This window comes from Nipponia nippon, unplaced genomic scaffold (assembly GCF_047370975.1).
Source record: "Nipponia nippon isolate SJK-2023a ecotype South Korea unplaced genomic scaffold, ASM4737097v1 scaffold_8, whole genome shotgun sequence".
NCBI classification, from domain to species: domain Eukaryota; kingdom Metazoa; phylum Chordata; class Aves; order Pelecaniformes; family Threskiornithidae; genus Nipponia; species Nipponia nippon.
In genome coordinates this window covers 48,376,457-48,398,049 of record NW_028262402.1, presented here as the reverse complement: position 1 = coordinate 48,398,049, position 21,593 = coordinate 48,376,457, and the positions used below count along the sequence as shown (strand labels likewise).

At 42.1% G+C, this 21,593-nt stretch overlaps 1 protein-coding gene across 2 annotated transcripts in view; it reads left to right on the top strand.

Annotated features, from left to right (window-relative positions):
- The window catches only part of MRPS27 (mitochondrial ribosomal protein S27), a 48,000-nt gene extending 34,199 nt beyond the window's left edge, over positions 1-13,801 (top strand). The window contains exons 7-12 of one of the 2 annotated variants that reach the window (XM_087742615.1): positions 137-252; positions 2,508-2,597; positions 3,118-3,220; positions 5,472-5,614; positions 9,043-9,198; positions 13,375-13,801. In XM_087742615.1, the coding sequence (XP_087598741.1) occupies positions 137-252; positions 2,508-2,597; positions 3,118-3,220; positions 5,472-5,614; positions 9,043-9,198; positions 13,375-13,614 (848 nt within the window). In that variant the 3' untranslated portion in view covers positions 13,615-13,801. The remainder of the gene's footprint in view (positions 1-136; positions 253-2,507; positions 2,598-3,117; positions 3,221-5,471; positions 5,615-9,042; positions 9,199-13,374) is intronic. The other variant, XM_087742616.1, reaches the window with a different exon arrangement.
- The last annotated feature ends 7,792 nt before the right edge of the window (positions 13,802-21,593 follow it).

The window sequence follows — 21,593 nt, the reverse complement described above, 5'->3', positions numbered from 1 at the left end:
TCATAGGAAATCTTTAACTTTCTCCCTAACTACTTCAAAACATACTACAGCAGTAAAGTATCAGTGAACATGAGTGGGTGTGAAAGGGACCTGTGTAAATTTGCACTTGCTGATTATGTATTGTTTTCCTCCATAGATGCTATGTCAGTTGTAACAGAGATCATGCTGCAAGAAAGTTTTGATGAATTCTCAACACAGCTTCTTTCTCTGTACGTTTTATACCAGTACCTAGCAACCAAGTCTGAACATACGGTAAGCTGACGGTGCTCAAAACGATACACAAACCCTCTGTTTCTAAGTGTTGTGGTGCAGTCAGTTGGGCATTCAATCTTGAATATATTTTATGTCCCGTAAGTTTACCTGGAAAAAATAAATACTCCCATTTTTTTTCATTATTTTCACAACTGCAGAAGAAAGAAAAAAAAAGAAACAACAAAATATGAAAGCTATCAAATAACTTGTCACCCCTTTTGCTCCTTTCTCTGAAAGGGAAGGTGTGTTGGGATTTTCAGATGTAATGTATGCCCATTGGAAGGTTATGAAATGACATTTCAGTTCAGTTCAAAGAGGACTCTATCAGTTAACACAAAAAACCTGTGTCATCTGTTGTATAGGACCCTGTTAAGGTGAGTATTGCTCACCATTAGAGCTCGGTAATGGTAATGTTGCAGAATTATAAAGCATTTTCACTAGGATTTTTACTATCCCATTTGGCTTTGGGTGTCTTGTTTCTAGTACGTATTTGTTTTAAAACTAAACTCGTTTCATCTCTCCTGTCTGCAGGCATTAGGGGTTTCTTATTCACGTCTCGCTTGCTTCAGGCCAACATGACAGTTCAGGCTCTTGGAAGTGGCATTATTCTACCTTTGCAGAAGGGGCTCAGTTAGGTATCAGCAAAGGGCTCTGCCATGTCCATCAGTTTAGGCAGCTACTTTTCATGTAGTTTGGCACAAGCCTTCAATAGCATGTTGTCATCCATAAGGAAAACGCTTGAAGCCTCCATTTGTCTTACATGAAACATCTTCCAAAATGCATATTAAGGTTAATGCCTTAAGGTTTTACTCAATTGGGTTGTAATTTCAGTTTTCACTATAGAAAACAGATGTGCATTTGCCCTGTTCTGTATTCTCATTCATTCCCCAGAAGTCAAGTATGCTTGATCACTTGTATATGAAAAGCAGAGGGACCAAAATCTCATTTTCCCGTTGTGTTTGTCCATGTTTGTTTATCCTCACTGCAAAGACAAGCACTTGTCAATATGTGTAGCATTTCATGAAAGCTGAATATGCAAGCAAGGCTGGCGTGGATGTATGACACCTTTAAGGCAAGCATATTTATATAGCTGTGACTTATTTAATATGCATTTTGAAATAACCCCCTCCGAAGACAGCAATAAGTCATAGTTTTGTATGTATACACCATACAGATTACCATTCAACACTTCATAATGCTCAGTACCAATTTTCTGTGTTTAAGAAGTGGGGTAGACAGAGTTATGAGATCTGCTCAGCTACTCCTGAAAATCCCATTCTGTTTTCCAAGGTGTGAGACAGGTCAGCTAGTGTCCTGTTGCAGACAGGCCCTTGGCCATAGCTTAGGGTCCAGCAGCCCGATGAAGTGGTTTTTTAACTTTGAGAGCTGAATATTGGGCTGAATCTGACTACATTAGTCCTTAGTGTGTATAGCAGTGGTGATAGAGAGCTTCCATTTTTCTGCTGTTGTAAACATCACTGAAAGCCTGGCTAGTTTTGGCTCTCCCCAGAAAGTTCCCTCCTTGACTGCTGCAATCAGTATGATTGCTACCTTCCACTGCAAAGGTGTTAACGTTAAGTTCTTGCAGTTCATCCAGGTCTTGGAGCCAAATGGGCTAGCTCCCAAAAGAACCTAGACTGCTAAAAGCCCTGGTTTTCCAGTTGCATCTGATTTTCCTATAACATTCAGCTGGAGTACTGAATTCAGCATGAAACAGCCCTATCTCCTTGTATCCCTTTTCTGGGTCAGGCAAATAACCTTGCCTGGCTGTCAGGTGATGGTATTTTGTGTCAGATGATAACATGCAAATTCTTGTAGCACCCAAATGGAGACACAAAAAAATGCCATACCTTGAAAAGACATCTCTGAATAATGCATTAAATCAGAAGGTTGACCCTTTGTGCTTTTTAAGACTCACTGTACCTCAGGGAATTTTTCAGAAGGCTTCTTCGTTTCACCAAGGATATTTGTTTCAGGTCATAAGGTAATAAACAAGACACTGAAGTACCCTGCCACAAAAACCGTGTGTTAGAGAGTCAGACTTTGTCAATCTATTGCTTTTTATAGCTTGCTTTTCCTCATTTTGTTAGGAATGGGAGTTGTTCAGCTCCTTTCACTTGCAGTAAAGAGATACTTATCCTTGATGTTTGTGCTTTTCTGGTCTTGAAAAATGTACTGTACTATCCCATAGCAAAACAAAATTCACACTACTCTTGTGGTTTTAATGTACTTACTGATTGGGTGCCCTTCTTTAGCCATCACAGGTGGTCTGGCTCAGACAGCTGGTACTTCTCTCTAGCTGGAGAGACAGCTGTACTTTTAATCCTGGGGCATACACAGTCTTGGTGAGTTGCATATGTTCTTTTCACAGTGCAGATTTTGGACTCGAAGCAGCCATTAGCAGCATATTCTTCCCTCAGCATTTTCCTGTTCTGGTGAGGGATAGTGGAGCAGGTATCTTACCACATACTTAAAAGAAAAGGCTGCGCTAGTACAGAGCCATGTGATTTTTTTTCTTCAGCAGTGTTAGCCTGAAGCAAGTGGTAGGACATACAGGACAGAGACAGAGTTTGGCTAACGTAAATCAGTGTAACCCTCTGTCCTGAAGGAAATGCACTGATTGACTTCCATGCAAAATTTTAACCACTCACATTTTACTGTCTTCTGGAAAGAGAGGTGTTCTTCAGTATAATGTGTACTATTCCTCAGGATATACATACTGTAACTCTGAACACTAGACATGTTTAATGATTCTTTACTTTATTGCTAAGACATCTGATGAAAGACACGTGTGCTGTCTTTGGCTGCTGCCATTTTATGTTTGTGTTTGTCAAGGAACACTTACTTAGTTTACATTATTTGCAGTGGGAAGAGGAGAGAAATCTTGGAGCATCGCTAGTGCTTACGGGTCTAAAGCAAACAAGCACTGTGGGTTTTAGCTCCCAGCTGTATGGCTATGCATTCCTTGGTAAGTTTCATCTGCCTCATAGTCATCTTTTCCCTCTTGTCTTCAGTGGCTGAATTAAATTGGCATCTCTGCTTTACTAAAATGTAATCAAGGAGAAGGCTAAGAAAAAAAAAGGCAGAAGTAGTGGAAGGAACAATTTCAGAGTTAGGACTGAATCTGTTTTGTAAGCCTGGAGGGTAGTACTGATTTAAATGGTATGTCCTTTATCAGACAGCTTCAGAACCTCCTTTAGGGCTCCCTGCAGGTTTGGATTGGCAGCTGAAAGAAAGAAGACGTTCTTAAAGAGCAGTGGTGTTGGTTTGTTTGTGGACCAACAAATTTTAAAAAAACCCCAAAGTACAGAGTTCCATAACACAAATTTAAGGTTATGGACAATAGATTCTCTTTCTAGTTAGTGAACTTCTTAAAATAATCCTTAAACCTCAAGAATTTCAGAGAGCACAGCCTGAAAAATGCTATGTTTAGAACATTTACTGCTCACTGTGAAGTTAATGTTTCTGTTGTGAACAGCAGATAGCAGTGCCTTTATCCTGTATCTGTTAAGGAGTCTTCACTGCTAATGATATGCTATATTATTAAAGAGCAGTTAGATCAGAGTATATCCAGAATTGGAGGGAAGGGGAATGGGGTCAGTAATTCTTGAATTTCCTCTAACCTTTAGAGGAATATAGTGCAGATGGGATTTGTCCTTCTCTACGAAATTATTGTTTACTTGAAAGTAATGAATTAATTTAAAATTTGTGATTATGGAGTTGTTCCATTACTGCATTATATTTTATTCTAGAATTTATTGAGGGTAATAAAAAGTGGACTTGTTCTTAAAATGTGGCCTCAAAATACAATATGTAGTGGCAGAGTTAGGATGCTGATTCAGATTTATCGTGACTGTAAGACAAAAAACTCATTTTCAGTTAAAAAGGGGGATAAACGTGAAAATTAATTTGGAAGCAGGATTTTCCATAGAGCAGTAGTTTGTTATCCAGTGGAAATACTAATACAAATAGGGACTTTGCTGTCCAGTTGGCATTCAGTTTGGGTATATTTTATGTCATATAGATTGGTTGAGTAGTGGCTGTATTTCAACAATGCACTTCACTGTTGTTTGTGAGCAGTAGTACTTGTTCCATGACATGGACATTCAGTAGATCAAAAGCTATTTACTGTTATGTCACGTATTCCACAGTCTTGCCAACACTAATGGAACCGACCTCTGAGAGAGTGAAAGGTGTCTATGGCCACAGAGTGGCCTGGAGCACCTCAGCTATTTAATTTAGCCGTAGTCCATAAGCTTGTCTGTGCACTTATTACCTTGCTTTTCCTAAACTGTTCTCTTCCATGTAAAGAAGAGTAAGGTATGTTTCATAGTTTTGTGTCATTGTAGCCAGAGTGCAAATTAGATTGAGAGCCTGGATAGAACTCTCGTAAGCTACACTGAAGTGGTATTATTTGTTACATTGACAATGATAAAATCAAAACCTTGGAGTGATGGTCATTGTAAATTAGTACTCACCAGCTGCAATGTGATGTACATTTCCTCTATTGTGTAGGAGTTTCGTGTTCTCTAGTAATTACCATCAGAAGAAAAGCCACATTGTCAGTGGTGCTGTGCATCACAGGTCCTGCTAAAGTCAGTGAAGGCCTTGTTGCACAGAATGTCCTAAATCAAGAACCAAAATTTCATTTTGGCCGGTCTGCCATATTTCCTCTCAGGAAGCTCCAGCAAGAATAGGGGTACTAAGCTGTATGGTTAGCCGGAGTGTGTGCTGTAAACACTGTACAGTCTGGCCATGACACATGTGTGAGTAGACCCTAAAGGCCACAGAGGTGAGTCCAGAGCCTCAGATTTAGTGCACACATGCTGCACAGTCAGTCCCTGAAGGCTAAGGAGACATTTGTCTGAGATCTTTAGACATCCTGCTCGGAGCTGCTGTTACAACTGCCAGACAACCAGAAAACCTGACCAGTTTTCTTCTTTTCCATCTGGACAAAATTTCTAGGCAAGAGGGGAGGGGAAGTATGGAGAGGAACCAGAAATAAACAAGTAATAGCTGTGAAGCTGGGCAAAAAGAAGGCACCTTAACAAAATAAGGTAATAGCAGTTCTCTCAGAGCAGCTTTGTAGAAGAGTGTATTGTTTTTACCACAGAAGCCAAGAAACTTGCTGTCACTTCTGAAAAACAGAGGCAACCTGTATGGATCCCATTAAGACTCAAGTGTTGAAGTACTAAAGCTAAAGTATTTTTATATCACAGGGAAAGTGGAGTTGAATAAAGGGCTAAGAGCTGTATACAATCTAATGCCACTGATGTGGACACCTGGATACTTGAACAGAGCCTTGCAAGTGATGGAGAACGTGGCTTCATTGTCAGGGGACGGCAAAATCTGCAAAGAAGCTGTAAGTATGAAGGCTATAACCCACTGGACAGAGGGAATTTCATACAAGCCAAACTCCAGTAAAACCTGTGAATTCTGTGCCTTGCAGAGGCACAGCAATACTTCAGAGGTCTTTGGAAGAGAGGAGAAGAAATAATGTTTAGAACAGAACCACTGTTTCAGTTGATGAGCCAGTGATGATGTCTGCTGGCATGTCCTTGGGAGTGAGTGTCTGTTATTGCCACAGACCGTTGAAGTATGTTTCCTAAGCCTTCCCCTCCCTATAGAGACACCTGGGTTTATGTCACAGGAAGCACATGTGTGTGGGGATGGGAAGACCCCTTTGCTTCCCAAGCTTTTGAACTCACTCAGAGACAGTTCTTAGCAGTGAGGATGAAATACCACATCTTGTTCCTCTGCAAGCTAATTCCATATATTCTGTGCCCTCTGAGATGATATTGTCCTGGTCCAAAAACGGTACAGAGTGCTTTCTAGAAGGGTTGTAGTGTCCTCAGTTGGGGAGGATGGATAGATTCTGTCCATTTGTGAGGTCAGCACTAAGGGACTTGGGGCTTAGGAGTGCTGATCCTGGAATCAGACAGCTTAGGGGGAGTGACTTAGGAAACCACCATCACATCGGCTGGAGCATAGAAACAGCACTGAGGTCTCACCTCTTCTTGATACTCTTTCCTGAAGGTGTCTCTGGTGATGGGAGTCTCCCTTTTGCTAGCATCACTACTGGGCTTGCAGTTTCTGCATTTCCCTTGACAGACAAAGGCCAGGGCACTGCTCAGCAGGTTCTGCTCCATGCTTGGAAGCAGCTCTGTGTAATACTGGACAGTGCAAGCAAGGAAGTGTCACATCTGCAACTTCCACCATTTTGAGTTACGCCTCTAGGTGTGTGGTTTTGGAGATTTCTTCCTTATTCCAAGTTTGAAGAACTCAGCCTAATACATTTGTGATTTTTTTTTTTTTTTTTGCTTACAACCCTAGACAATTAAGGAGCTCCTCAGCTTGCTTTAGGTTGTAGATGAATATCCTAGTGTTGATACAAGGCTACATCTGTCTGTGGTACAACAGGTCCATAGAAGATCCCATCCTTCTGTGTACTGATACTGTAAAGATAGTAAACGCTAGTAATATCTGGCAATGCTTTCTTCGCAGAGACACTTTTTACTTTGTTCAGTGAACAACTCAGAACAACTAGAACAACTCAGTTGTGACCAACTGAGAACTTGTGTTCTAGTGTAGAGAACTTGTGTTCTAGTGAACAACTGAGAACTTATAAAATAAGGTTGTTACTGGTGACTCACTAATGCTGCAAGCATCTCTGTACAAATCCAATAGTAGAGCCCAAAAAGCAATGACCACGCATAAACTTCCCTGAAGAGATACTTGGCCTCATTTGGATTTTAGGTGGCAGTATATAAACAGTAGTGCAAGTCACATAAGTTTCACCAAGCTGAGGGCCAAGAACAGGCCTGGATGGTTTGTTATTATCAAAATAATTTTTCTCTAATGCATTTTTGTGACCCCAATGCAGAAAGGAAAACAAGGAAAATATGTTGGTCCATATCTTTATCTGGTGTAATTACAGTGTATTGATTTGCATCATCTGGCCTTTTCTACCTAAATCCTCATTAAGATTTTACTATTAAAATCCATACAATATTTTTAATTACTATTTGCAACTAAAATGCAGTATTCCTAAGGGTGAAGGACTAAGAGCACTGACCAGGTCAATATTGGGGTCAGTCAACTTCCACTGAATTCAGCAGCAGGTATGATGGAAACAACCTCAAGTGCCATAAATCCTTTTTTCCTGTAGTATCCTGGGCCTCATCTTGGGCAGGGCTAGGTTGACCATTATGCAGTTCTCATAAATCCATATCATAGCACTGAGAAATATGGGCCATGTTATAAATCACTGTCCTTGCATGCCTGCACAATCGCAGAGTTACTTGAGAAGGACACGGCCCTGGTTTTGTGAACTTGGTTCTTTTCCAAAATGTAATATTATTTTCTGGCTGAATAAATTTCATTATCTAAAAGGGAAGTTTTCAAATGAACTTTTTTAACTGTGCAGTTTTGGTGTAAACATTTTCAAGTGATTTGCCCAATCATTATCAGTCACTTACTTGTCTTCAAGGCTTTAAGCTTCCATTCATTTCTGACTAGAAGGGTGTCTCTTTTCTCTCTGCCATTACTATCTTAACAACATAATAGAAATACTATTTTAGTGTTGTGCTATATTGTTTAACTGTGAACAAGCAAGACAAGTTTTGATTTTTTCAATTCTGTGAGTCTCTAAATTAGTGTATGTATTTCCAAGCACATAGTTATTATTTCATTGCTTATTTCATTCTGTTTCAGTACTGCTCGTTTAAAGATTACATTTCAGTTTCAAGAATATTATTTCAAATAAACCTAATTTTTATTCCTTTAGCATTATATACTTATGCTAGGAAAATGAAACCAGAGGTATCAAGATCCCTTTTGCCTGGGGAAACCATCACAGATTCAAAGGTTACACGTAGTTATTTCATCCTACTGATAAACATTCAGAATTAGGATTCATGGAAGGGTAACAGCTCTTTGCATTTGTAAAATCTGAACTTCAAGATGCAGGCAACCTGCATCCAATAATTCCAGTTATGGAGATCATGTTATTCCCAAAACAGCAGCAGCATCCGTATAGCAGTTCCATCTTTTGTATCAATAATACATACAGATATAATTTTCCAAGTCCCTTAGTGAAGCTAATGCATTCTTTTGATACAACTGCAATTAGATTAGGAGAGAGTGGTTCTCTTACTACCTTGAAAGACAAAAGCATGAAGAGAACAGAGGTGTCACAGATAAAAAATATACCTATAGCAATATATTATGTGCGTACATTTCCATTTTTCCTGTTAAATTATCAAACTAATGATAGGAATGGATGTTCTTGTTGCTGAACAGGTGATTTCCCTGCTGCTTTTCAGCAAAGAGGTATTGAGATGATCTGTTAGAGATTGTATTGTTTAAACATGCCATAGTAATGTCTTATTTAGATGTATCTATGATTGCGTATCATGCTAGTGCTGTTATCACTGTTACTACCATTTAGCATTAGTATTTATGGCGTGATGTTAGGCTAAGAGGAGACATTAGCCTGATGCCTGACAGATGTGCAAATACCAGTCGGCATCTGAGTCACGGGGAGTTTTACTGTTGACAGGGGGGTGGTAGAGTTGTTCTGTTGAAGGGATTTAATGTCCAGCCTCAAAAGTTCCAAGTCCAACAATAAGTGCTATTTCCTTTTAGAATTTTATTTTCTTTTTGTCATACACAGAAGTAATCTCAAAATACATGGTAACTCATGAAGTTGTTTGTAAACGTTACAGCGGTGTTAACTCAAATTGTATGTCCGAACTGTTTATGTTAACAATGACAAATGTGTTTGTTCAGATTGATGCTCTGGAGACCATTTTGCAGTCTGTCCTTGAAGCAAAACCTGGTCCAGAATCAGCTGAAGAAGTCAAGGAATTAGAGCAGAAGTCACAGTGTGCAGAATCAGAAGAAACAGAGCAGTCTAAAGCACCCGAGTACTACAGCCGATTCAAGGTAAGAGAGTTTCATTTATCTAACTGTTCTAAGCTGTAGTAGATCTCCGTAATACATGCTAGAAAATATATATGCTGGTTTATTATGGCTAGCAGACTGACACCACATCAGTGCATCAGGCGTCCTACCTGGTGTTTTTGAAACTGATGTCACCTTACATTTTCACTTCTTCAAACACAAAGCAGCAGCCTACAAAGGCATAAATGCTCAAGGCCACTCGTATTTTGTCTGTCTGCTGGGATTTTATCTTCACTTTTCATACATCAAAATGATAAATCCAGTCCTGTTTGTGAAAGTGGTATGTCATTAGAGATCCATTATCTGACCTTGTGTGGGCTCTTGCTCATTAAAATAAATTGTAATACGCACGAGACCATCCTGACTTTAATTTCCGTTTGTGGATGTTATGATTAAGTAGGAGTGTTTCATCCTATACTTTCAGTCTGGGGAATTAAGTAAGGCTATATTGCTTCCCTTTTATCTTCAGGTCATCACGTTGATGATAACACTATGAAACACAACAGTTGTTCATTAGGGCATAGCTGTATAATAACTGCATTTTATTTGATCATCTCACAGCTCTATAATGAGCTCATTTTATTTTATTGTCTCTGATTTGTGCTGTGGTAAAAATCAAATACCCCAGGTTGAAACTAATCTGGCTTATAGTTCCAGGAGCAGTACTCTTTCTGTAGCCCATCAGTTTCCATTGTTGCTGTCACGACCTTGGACAGTTGTTCTGGATACAGGTTGTTGTTCTTCTACAGAAATTTCAAAAGTTAAAAGACTAGTATCCTATGGTTTCACCTCACATTCACACGCTTTTCCCTTCTTTAATTTCTATTTACATAAATTATTTGCCACTGATCTTTAGATATTAAACTTGCATTGTAGGCACTTAGGACTTTTTAATTAAAGTGTTTGAGAATCAGTGAGTGCTCAGCATGTGATAACTAATGCCTGGATGAATTACAGTGAATTAGTTAAACACAAGTACCCTTTCAAGGAGGGAGTGAGACTTTTTTATGAGTCTCTCATTGTCTGTCCATTGTCTAGCCTTGAAGAAAATAATGCAGACTGCTCAAAACAAGACCTAAATGTCAAATTGGGGACAGGCTAGTGCCAAGACAGTAGTTTTCTTCTCACCTCAACCTTTCCACAAGTTCCATAATTAACCCTAGTTCAGGCATTCCCTGGTTTGGCAGTGAGTGCCCTGACTTTGAGCCAATAAACTACAGTCCCAATGCTTAGCTGTAAGCTCTCACCAGAAAAGTCTGAATATAGGAAAGACATAGCCCTCATGTGAAGTCTAGGCATTCAGCACTAATTAATATGTAAATAAGCCACAATTTCTGGTTGTCTGGAAGAGAAAAGGAGCTCTCAAGTCAGAAGGCCATTTCAGCTAAGCCTGAAAGAGCTCTTGGACTCTTCTCTCAAATCCATTAAGCCAACACCAGCCAGTCTTCCCAGCTGAACCCCTGGACATTATGGGCATAGTTCACAGTGCAGAGGAGTTCACTAGAAATCCATACAAGCCTGAGGGAACGTGGCAGCTCTGAAGCAGCCTGCTGATGTTGGCATTCACAGCTGCTGTCCCAGCAGTTTATCTGTCTCTTGTGTGCCGTAACCCCAACACAGGATTTGCACTTCTGCTGCTGAAGACACTTCAGTGCACTTTGTCTAGCCCTGCATTAGCCAGCACATCCCAGTCTTTCTCCATGAACTCAAAACCAATTGCTTCTGTCTCCCGCTTGCCCAGTTCTCTTTCACAAGTCGTACACCTGATATGCAAGGAAAAGCATGTGGATTTGCTCCAGACAAACAGTTCCTGTCTAGAACTACGTCTTGTTCTGCGTGTCTTTTATACACATACTGGGGTCTATGTGTCATACCAACCTTCAGAACAGCCATTTGTGGAAGTACCTGAAAAAGCCACGGCGGCCTAACAGATATGATGTGTGAGAGGCAGCACGACCTTCACTTCCACTAAACCAAACAGGACTTCAGGGCATTTGGCTCTTTCTAGATAAGGCCTTTAGAGCTGTAATTTAGACTCTCTGTCTGACACTGTCATTCGTGTTGTAATTACCTGTTTTCAGGTCCTGTACGCTGAGGCTCACTAGTCAGTACAGTGTTCCTCAGGCAATTCCTTCTATCTGTGTCAATGATCAGTGGGCAAGCATTTCATCACATAAATGCTGGGAACACCCTCTCTAAAAGCAGTGTTCCTTCTCTAGCTGTCTGCATGCAGTGCCCTGGAGACTGCTTATAAAAATCAATGATTCAGCCACTTAAGAATGTGGTCTTTTGGTACCTGCAGGACATAGACCCTGCTGCTTTCCTAAATTAGTTTCACTAATGTATCACAGCAGAACAGGGAAAATTCCAGGAGTTTAGTGATACCAGTAATGGCTTAAGAGAGAAGTCCTGCTAGTTTCCAGTTTGTTTGTGCCTTTCTTTCTTTCAATTTCATATTTCAATGCATAAACCCCCTTTTCAGCACATCCTTGGTAGTGGTTAGTAGGGAGAGTCTGAAGAATCTAAACCTGTTATGTTTAGACTGAATATCTAATCTGTAAACATGAGTATGGTTGTCAGGTTCCTTCCCCAGACCCAAGCTGTATGGTCTCCTCATGTTTCTCACTGATGCATTGTATGCTTACTGACATCTCAAACAAAATAGAGATGAATACACCTAAATATTACTGAGTTTGGTTTTAGTCCATTAGCTTCGAAGCCATTGGTTTTGTTTTCATTCTTTTATCATAAAATCAAAAAGCAGACAGACCCAAATACCCATGCCCCTCAGACCTGCATGCCTAGCATTTTAAAGAGTCTTTAATCTGTTGTCTGTCCAGTTCAAACCTTCAAGGGTCTGATAAAACACAACAAAGCCTGCAGTTGTGTTGGCTAAGGCAGAGAGAAGTGGAGAGACCTCAGAGAGGACATCATAGTTTCCTGCGTAAGAACAAGGCAGAGCCTCAAGACAGGAGCTGAGGGGCAGTGCCTTTGCAGAGTATTGCCAGCGTGGGCTGGGGTGAGAAGAACACTGTGGGCCAGCAGCACAGCACATAAGCTTCTAGTGATAACTGGAAGTCCGGATACCTGCGTGGCCCCAGAATTGCCATTCTGTTTGGAGATGAATGATCCCCATATCTTCTTTCCATCATCCTGCAATGCAAAACAGTAGGCTTTATTTAAAGGGTCCAGGAAAGAAGCATGGATGTACCTTTCCTTAGGACATGTACTTACTTCAAACATTTCTGCTAGTGCTGGGCTCAGTAAAACGTTTTATTTAAAAGAACAATCAGGAAAATGTGTTGCTATCTAATGAGTGAGCAAGGACTAAAGAATCTGCAAGTGCCATGTCATCTTTCTCCCCCAGGAACCTCCTCCTTGGTTGTGTATCTGCACTTTTAAGGCAATTAATCAGATTGTTAGTGAGCCATCAGGCTAAAGATTCCAGAAAGCCAGAAATAGTATCACTGGATGATTCATCATCTTAAGTGAATTAACATTTTTATGCTGCATGAAATCTAGATAAATTAAGCTCAAGAAAGAAATACTGCACAGTTTCTTACTGGAGCTCTGCTCTTAGTTTCAGTGTAGAATATCCCTGAAAACAGCTTTAGTGCTATTGTACAGTCTGTGTAAGCATAGTCAAGCCTCAGATCACGGTAACTGTTGGGAAGAAAAATCATGGGAGTTACTTTAGCATGCCGTTAGCAAGAGAGCATTTAAAGTGATGTGCATCTGTTGAGAGGGATGCTAATGCAGGCAGTGTGGAGCAAATCATTCAATTGGTTTTAAGGTAAGATGCAAAACCAAGGTGTTTAGATTATATTTATTGTAGTTGACTGGTCAGCTGGTATTTGTTAATACCAGATAACTGAACTTAGAAAAATAAAGAGAATTTCAATGGTTAATGAAAATGAAACTTCATTGGTTTAGTTTTATTGCTCAAAAAAAATTATTCTAGAGGTTAGCATTTCAAGAAATGGTACCAGCTACCACAGTCAAAACATTTTGCTGGGATGAAATAGTTACCTGGCCTGTATAGCCCAGACTCAAACAGCAATGTTATTGGTTGTTATAGGGAAGTATTTTGTGGCTGATTATTTTGTAACTGACTGGCTCTCTCCTCTTCATTCCCCACCAAATCCCTTTTTATGACAGGAGCTGTACTCTAAGCTGCATTCACTTGGCAAGGTTGAATCTGAAAGCCTGTTAACCCTGACCACCCAACTTGTCAAGGAAAAACTGCCAGCATGTGAAGTGGAAGACATTGCAAAATATGAGCAGAAGCTAAAGGAGTGGGAGCAAGAACAAGCACTTCTCATTGAGAGAGAAAGAGAGCTGAGAGAAAAGGCTAAGCAGGAAATGGAAGCTAGGAAGCTAGCTGAAGCATCTGCTTAGTACTGGAATTCAAAGACTACCGTAGTGGTATGCATTCCTCTGTCCGTGAACTGAAGTGCTCACCATTATTAATATTTCACTTCAGTCCTTCTGCAAGTGTGACTATATGTGACTGCTATATGCAAATTAAACTTTTCCCATTTTGCCTGTTTCCTGAAGTAAAACGCATGTGGTTTAGAAATCTTCATTCTGTATTTGATATATTTTCCTCGTAGCATCCGCTAGGCAGGGGGTGGGATGGAGGCAACACAAAGAAACAAAGGCATAAGAAGTAGCTTGCCTGTGATGAAAGGTGTAGAGGATGGAAGGAACAAAAGAAGAGGGAAGAATTTCAAACACAAGTTGTTTCAGTAGGGGTTTCTCACAGGAAAGAATGCCTTGGCTACTCTGAACTTCAGACACTAAGAGGATTAACATATATTGCTTGCTTTTTTTTTTCCCCCAGCCCATTTGGAAAATTCAGGCTACTATACATGGAGTTGGAAGCCTAACTTCAGACTGTTTTTAAAACTACTTTTAAAGAGTTTCAGCCTAGCGAGTTAGCACTTGTACAGCTACTCAGATGTGCCTTCCCTGTAAGGAAGTTAAAAAATTCTGACTTTACTAGTGCTGCTCTGCTCCATTTTTAAGGTCGGTAGAGAAACATGCACAACCACTTCGGCACACACTGAAGAGCCTCATACTGCAGTGCAGTTTCCTTTTATATTCTGGGTGCTGTTTCATGGGGTTTTTGACCTAATTCCCTTCTTGTCTCAGCTGTGTACACGGTCCCATGCCCCATTTTTCAGATTGGTAAAACAATATAGCTATTCACACAGAGCCCAAGGAGACGGCAGGGGAGGAAAGGATCATAGTCCATTGGTTGTGGTTGTGCATCAGCATCCATCCCTGCTTACATTCCCTGTCACCAATGAATCTCATCAGCTGCAGCCACGATTTTATGCAGCTCATGGCAGGGTAGGTTCCTTGAAAACAGGGAGACCCTAGCAAGAGCTCTGCTGCATTGCCACTTCTTATGGCATGGACAGTGCTGTCTCACTGTGCTTTACCACAGGGTCTGATAAGCATTTCCAGTTTTATCATGCACCTGTCTACTCTTACAGTGATAAAACTCACACCACAAACTCACTGTATATACAGTGAGAACACATTGCAAATCTGTGAAGTGAACTTGTTTTTAGTGTAGGAAAGCATCTTATCTGCATACACCAAATACCTCTCTTATTCCCAGCAAACGCATTGGGAGCCTGATTGCTCTTTCATATCCAAGAACTTGGCAGTAAGGTCCTCCACCCCATCTTGTCAGCAAGTCCCATAGTTTCGCCCATACTGCATTAAGAGAGTGCTTTCTCCAGGTAAGTGGATGATTTTGTGGCTTGGCCTAACTAAACCAGCAGTGGACTTTTCCTGGGCAACTTTTCTCAAGTCTGAATTTTTTTTCCTTTTTCTTGGTTTAAATGCTTTCTGATTACTAGGAGAAGTTAGGGAGCCTTAAGGGAGAGTCGGAGGCCAAACACACTCTTAAGAACAATTTCCTTAAAACTGGTGGCTTTAAAGAGGTCATCGCTCCTAGGCCAGCCACAGGAGAATGAAGTGTCCCTTCCCTGACCGCGTATTTCAGTTCTTCAGTATCGGAACATGGGTTGTACCTCCAGAGGTTCACAATCACTCCTGCAGCCTGATTCCTTTCTCAGCTTTTCTCTGCAGACACCACCTCTCCTTCCTGGGATCTTCCCTACACCACCACGGTTTTAAGACCCTCCTTGCTGGTGCATGGCCTCTAGCCACTGCAGCTGCTGATCATATTGCTTACGAGACACTGTATGGCTAGGCCACAAGAGGCACTGCCACATTTCTCCTTGTTTCTCATTAGCATCTGTTTCTTGGCAGCACAAGGAGCCTGTTTCTGGCCCCACCTCCACCCTCCCTCACGCTGCTCTGTAGATACACCAGGCTGCAAATGCTAATTGAGCTCCAGCCAGCTGCCATGGTCCCCCGCTGTCTCGCAGAGCACGCTTCATTTCCCCCGCAACTAACCTCCCTTTCCATTTATTTAGCCTGAAGTATTACAGCAATAGGAGAAAAAAATCCTTCTCTAAACTCTGAGTAGCCTGTTAATGAATATTACAGGTTACCTTCTTGTTTTACTCCAGGCACTGTGGGTTTGAATGCTCTGAGCCTAGTCCAAAGCTTAAACTGTAGATACAACCTTTCTCTGCCTTTGCCTGAATCTGCTCCCGTATCCCCCTCTGCCCTTGGGAGATGGGGGTTTCCCTGCCAAATGCTTTGCAGGCAGCAAAGCGGATTCCTGGGGCCAGATGAAGGACACCAAACCCAAGACCTGCAGCAGAGGGTCCAGACCATTTGTGGCTTAAGGACCCAAAAGTGTTGCCAAGCCCTTTCATTTATCTGTCCCCTTAGTATCGCCCTGAGCGAGAAACCACTTGTGACACTTCCACCAGCTGGGCCACTTGCACACCAGAGCCCCTCTTCCCTCCACCCTCATGCCCCAGGCAAGTATTTTTCCATGGTCCAGTAGCCTCCATCTTACTTCTCTACACCCCAGGTCTCACCACTGTCTCACTCCATAGCAACCAGCTTCTGCCAAAACAGTGGTTCCTCACCTAGTAAATCCTCACATTTCCAACAAGCCTACCTGCACCATCTTGAATTCTCCAGCAATTCTCATTTCTGCTTCACCTTTGACCTCACCCTTGATCCCCTTGAAGTTCCTCCCATATATCATCTCGCTTTTATTTCCTCCCCTTCTCCAAGGAGGCCGGCCACGTCTCTTTGCCCCGCACCCCCCTCTCAGACAGCAACATGCCCCCAGCTCTGCAGACCACAAGCAGCCCGCGGTACCAAGCGCTTGGGCACCCTGAGGTTTGAAGCCCTGGACACAGTGCAGTCTCAAGAGGCTGGAAACATGAATTAGCAACTGAAGCTTGAGGGAGGGGAGGAAGGTACTGTCTTTGGTGCTCTCTCCTACCTGCTAGCTTTGAACAAGGTCAACAGTGAGACAGACAAATTGTGAGACACAGTAATTCACAGACTCATGCTGTTCAGGCATGTGCTTGGCTTCCTAAGGGAGACACGGATGGTAGCTGTGCACCACAAACACAGCAGCATGAAAAATCAACAGAATATTAACCAACTCAGCTTGACTTACCTGCTTTTCTCCTTCCCACTCCAGGAAAAGTAAGATGGACTTGATTGTTCACCCCATTGCATAAATCATGTTGCACCCACAACCTGTTTTTCAGCTGCTTGCTGGATTGATTACTCTTACAATGAAGTTTGAAGAACACTTGTAGCAACACCTAGGAGTGAAACTGGGCCCCAGGTAGTCAAAAGCCCTTCTGTCCGGATGCCTGTGGCTTTGTGTGCACTCCTGTGATAGCCATCACCCGCTGTGATGCAGCTGGCTGCATTTAGAAGGGGGGCAGAGAAGTCATACAGTAGCTCTTGATCATCTGCTGCTTAAACCGGAGCTCTGATGCTAAGGGAAGAATGCACATGTGTGTATATCTGCAATAAAAAAAAAAAGAAAATACTTTTGTACCGTACAAACACAAAAAGATGCTGAGTTCATCCAGTCCTGTGCTCTGGCAGTCATTCGATGTGAGCTCACAACCCAATGATCACTTCTTCACTAGGACACTCTCAAGCTTTTTGAAATGTTGCTCTCCTTGCTGCACTGTCTCAGACAGCTGCATAGACCTTTCTGTATGTGGATGGGACTGGCAAAATATTTCCTGGAGGGGCCAGACAAAAACCTTTCTTGGTAGTAACACTATCTCCTTTTTTTTTGGATCACCTCTCCTAGAAATGTTCCTTCACATCCTGTTTTCGTTTGTGACTACAGCTGTGATTTGGATCACTGCTATTGCAGTTTCTCCCTTGTCAGTGTATTTCTAAATAACAGGAGTGCATCTTTCTTCATGAAAATTTTTGAATCATTTCCCCACTTGTTATCCTGGTGCCTGTATAAAGGCAGAGGAAAATCTCCCAGTGCTAGAAGCAGTCACTGAGCTGTGCATGCGAACGAGGTGACCAGCAGCCTAAATAATACCTGCCTGCACTAGCGCTTGTGGTGCAGCATTGCCAGACTTGCACGTGCTAGACAGTGTTAACAGCTCTCCCATGTTTCCCCAGGTGTGGGAGAGACCCTTCTCTCAACAGCAGAATAGTTAAAAGAAACAGAAACCAGTACAAATGCAAAGCCTGGTTGGTATGCTGGCATTAATTCAGCTGCTGTTAGGAGAAAAAAACTAGCACTTTAAAGGTTAAAGCTCTTCCTTTTAATTCAAAAAGCAGCTTCCCAATTCAAATCCATGGCAGACACCAAATATGCTGCTGATTAGGCAAGCAAATATGTAACTCTTCCTCCCACAAGTGTCACTGGCAGAACACTTCCAACGAAGCACTGAAGGTCATTATCCATTATTCACAAGAGGAAAATTACATATTTATTCCCTTGCAGCTCAAATAAATGTTGCCTGAAGCCTTGCACAGATGGGCCCTACCCTATTTATGGTAACACCCAACCTTGCCAAGATAGGGTTAATGGATGCTCTCAGACCCAGTCAGAGGCTATGTCCTACAAACAGCGCTGGTATGGACCCCCTTCGCACAGCTTCAAGCACCTGCTCCCTCCCCCAGTAGCCTGTCCCAGCTGCTTGCCTGCCTGTCCCAGGGTTCTCTGGCCACCCTAAAACTGTAGGACCAAGACGATGACCTTCCCCATCTGCAGGTGAAGGCTGGCTGGTGCAAGGAGGTTTCTGACCTGAGCAGCTGTCACTGTGCCACTGAGACAGGCAGAAGAGAGTCCCAGGCACAGGTTAGGAAGTGTCCTCTTTTCCCCCATCTCCTCAGGAAGCTGGAGTCATAGTTACAAAAGGGAACTGCACCCTTGACTTTGAGGGATGCAAGATGTGGTCCACTGAACAGCGTCCGATTCTGCAAGTACTGCTGCTGGTTTTGCTGGGGCTGTTTATGTAGAAACTACAACTGAACCTTGCAAAATGTATTTCTAGCGAGTATTTGAGCACAGTTGTGGAAAGTAGAGTTAAATTTACCTTCCCAGAAATTTAATGAGAGGAAATGCTGAGATGGAGATAAGGCTTTTCTCTTAGAAGAGAAACTACTGCTGACATAAATGACAAACAACCTTAACTTGGGACAGTGACTCTTTCAAAATAAAACTGTGGAGAATGAAGTATAGGTCAAGAATTAGTGACAAAACATTAATTCAAGAGTAACTTAAGGTACTAAACATGTGACAGAAAACTCTGCCGTCTACTCTGGGTCAATCTCCCCACAGAAATACATATCTCTTTCAGTAATCACAAATTTGTCACTGAACTCAGCTAGCAATTGCACAGTACTAACTCTGTTGCTTCTCTTAAACCTTTCTGATAAGCTCAAGCCCACTCAACCCATTCTAAATTGCAGATGCCCCAGGCACAGCAATAGCATTAAAGTCTCATTGACAAGCACATTAGATTATCAGGACACAATTCAGCTTTCAATATATCTTGTTTATTGCAAATCCTGACAATTCCTCCCTTAAATGATTTGGGAAAGAAACTTTCAAGCCTATTCTGGTCTTACACACGGTAACTGCTGCTATGATTACATCTTTGGAAATGATAAACTCTTCCTGGAAATACTGACTTGCACTCTGGGGGGTTCGTATAAAGTATTTAAGTGTCTCAGTGGTTTAGTTTACCTTCAACTCTTTAAGCTAAGTAATACAACGGGGCTGAGATAACATCATGAAGTTGGCAAAAGCTCAGTCAAAATTAATTTCTGGACCTTAACAGGTATACAGAGTGTAACCTCAATGTATATAGACATTGTTAAGTATATTTAGCTTTGTTTGTATTAGGTCATAAGTTCCATCAATTTCACTTATCTTCTCTGTGTAATTCACAAGCATAGGTGATGGGCTGAGCTGCAGTGTGATGTGTAGATCATGGCATATGCAATTGTTTTGGCAGTGAAGCTGGCAGCAGATCCACAGTCAACCTCCACCCCCTCCTTGCCAGCTATTCACACTGGGGCCAGTAATGCTGGAGCTGTTGAACTGCAGAGAAGCAGCTACATCAAGTGGTAAGGGTCCGTGAGAACCAGTGAACAGAGCTTATGCACACTACAGTGCCTGCTGATTTGGTTCTTTAGTTCTCCTCAGAACTTCATTTTCAGTGGAAATGATGCTGAGCATGGCAGTAAAAAAACCCGCAAATCCCCTGGCAAGATGAGGGCACTCAGCATGCCTCAGCCTCTGGTAGTTTTGGGTTGAATCTGAAGAAAGCCCACACAGCACAACGGAGGACAATGCCCTGGGGGTTTCATGCTAGGGTGGACTGGTCGTATCTGTGGGAGATGAAACTAGGGACCACAGCAGCAGGCAGTGGTCAAAAACTGTTCGCTGGGTGAAGGACACGAGCAATGCTCCTGTAGCCGAAGTAGTGCGTGCCCGCAGACACCCTCTAGGAAGCCAAGGAGCTTTGCTGCAATGCTGCGAATGAGCTGGATCTTTGAGGTGTCACCATGGCTATTACTCAAGAGACCCCTGGACACCTCTTTTCACCCCATCCTAGGAACCATGAAAAGCTACAATTTCCTCCCACCCACAGAACACTAGAAATCAGTATTAAACAGTCTCCAGGTCTAGGATGCCACAAGACAGATCCCTCATTTTAGACCGAAAAGGTCCGAGGGACTATAATTTTCCCATGCTATCTGCAATACTTCTTAAGCTGATCGAATTTGTTCATTACTAACACTAGTGGAAATAAAATTTCTCCTCCTCAGCTGCTGTGCTGAAGAAAGGATCTTTCATTTGGCATCTGGAAGCAGCAAGCCAAATGCTACAGACCAGGCTAGCCTGCCCCTATCCACAGGTAACATGGATGGTCCCACCTGTGTAAATCCAGAACTTCACCCCACAACTGTGGGTGAATAACTGGGGTTGAAGCCTGACCTGGTCTGCTTTGCAAAATCATTTTAATATATTTTAAGTATCATCAGGCTATTCTACCACAGCAGCTCAAAAAACCTTGACGTAGACACATGTGGGATTATACTTGAGATGTAAGATTTGCAGCAGTTGACTCCCCTCATCTGGTCTTCATTTTCCTCTACTTTCCCATGCTCAACCCAATTCAAGCCAAGCACAGGATTTCTTATTAATGTCATTAGAAGTTAGAAATGAAACCTTAGACGTTGGAGACGGATAAGGGCCAAAAAAAAAGACTGCTGAAGGAAATCCCACAGGACCACTGCTTCTCCTGAGAGTGAGCACCCCTTGCTCCCTGCTGCCCCAGCCTTTACCCGCTTTCATGTCATTACCATCTCCCCAAGCTAAGAAATGTAAGCGTTAACTGCTGCACTTCACCACAGCAGGCATTGCAGCAGCAAGCAAAACTACAAAGGCAGAAAGGCTGATTTTACAGCATCCCTTTAACAGCAGTAGAGGAAAAGTCTGATGTTTATAAAGGAAAAAATGCTCCATCCCCTCTCATGGGGATTACTGGGCAGCAGCAGTCGGGAAGGGTCCATGTCCACTGGAGACAAGCTGTGCACTCTTGTTAAACTGCAACAACTTTGGAAAAGACCTCTTTTCAAACCAGGCCGGGCACAGTTTGCTGTAACTTTATTGGGTATCGTCTCTGACAGAGCCCCTTGAACATGTACTTACTGAAAATGAGGTGTTTTCTTATGCTGCTGAGGGATACAGAAATGAGAACAACAAAAAGAAGCCACGTCATGGTACATCATGGTAATGTTTTACGCCACAAGAGATAAGAGTAACCTTGCGCGTTTATTTTGTAATTTCTAAATAGAGACTGGTTCTTATCTAGCATTTAAATAGTCATTGACCTTCTGAGCAAAAAGGCATAGAGTAGGTAATTATGATTGAAGGAAAGGGAAAACTTAAAAATACGTACATACACAAAGACAAGAAACATGTC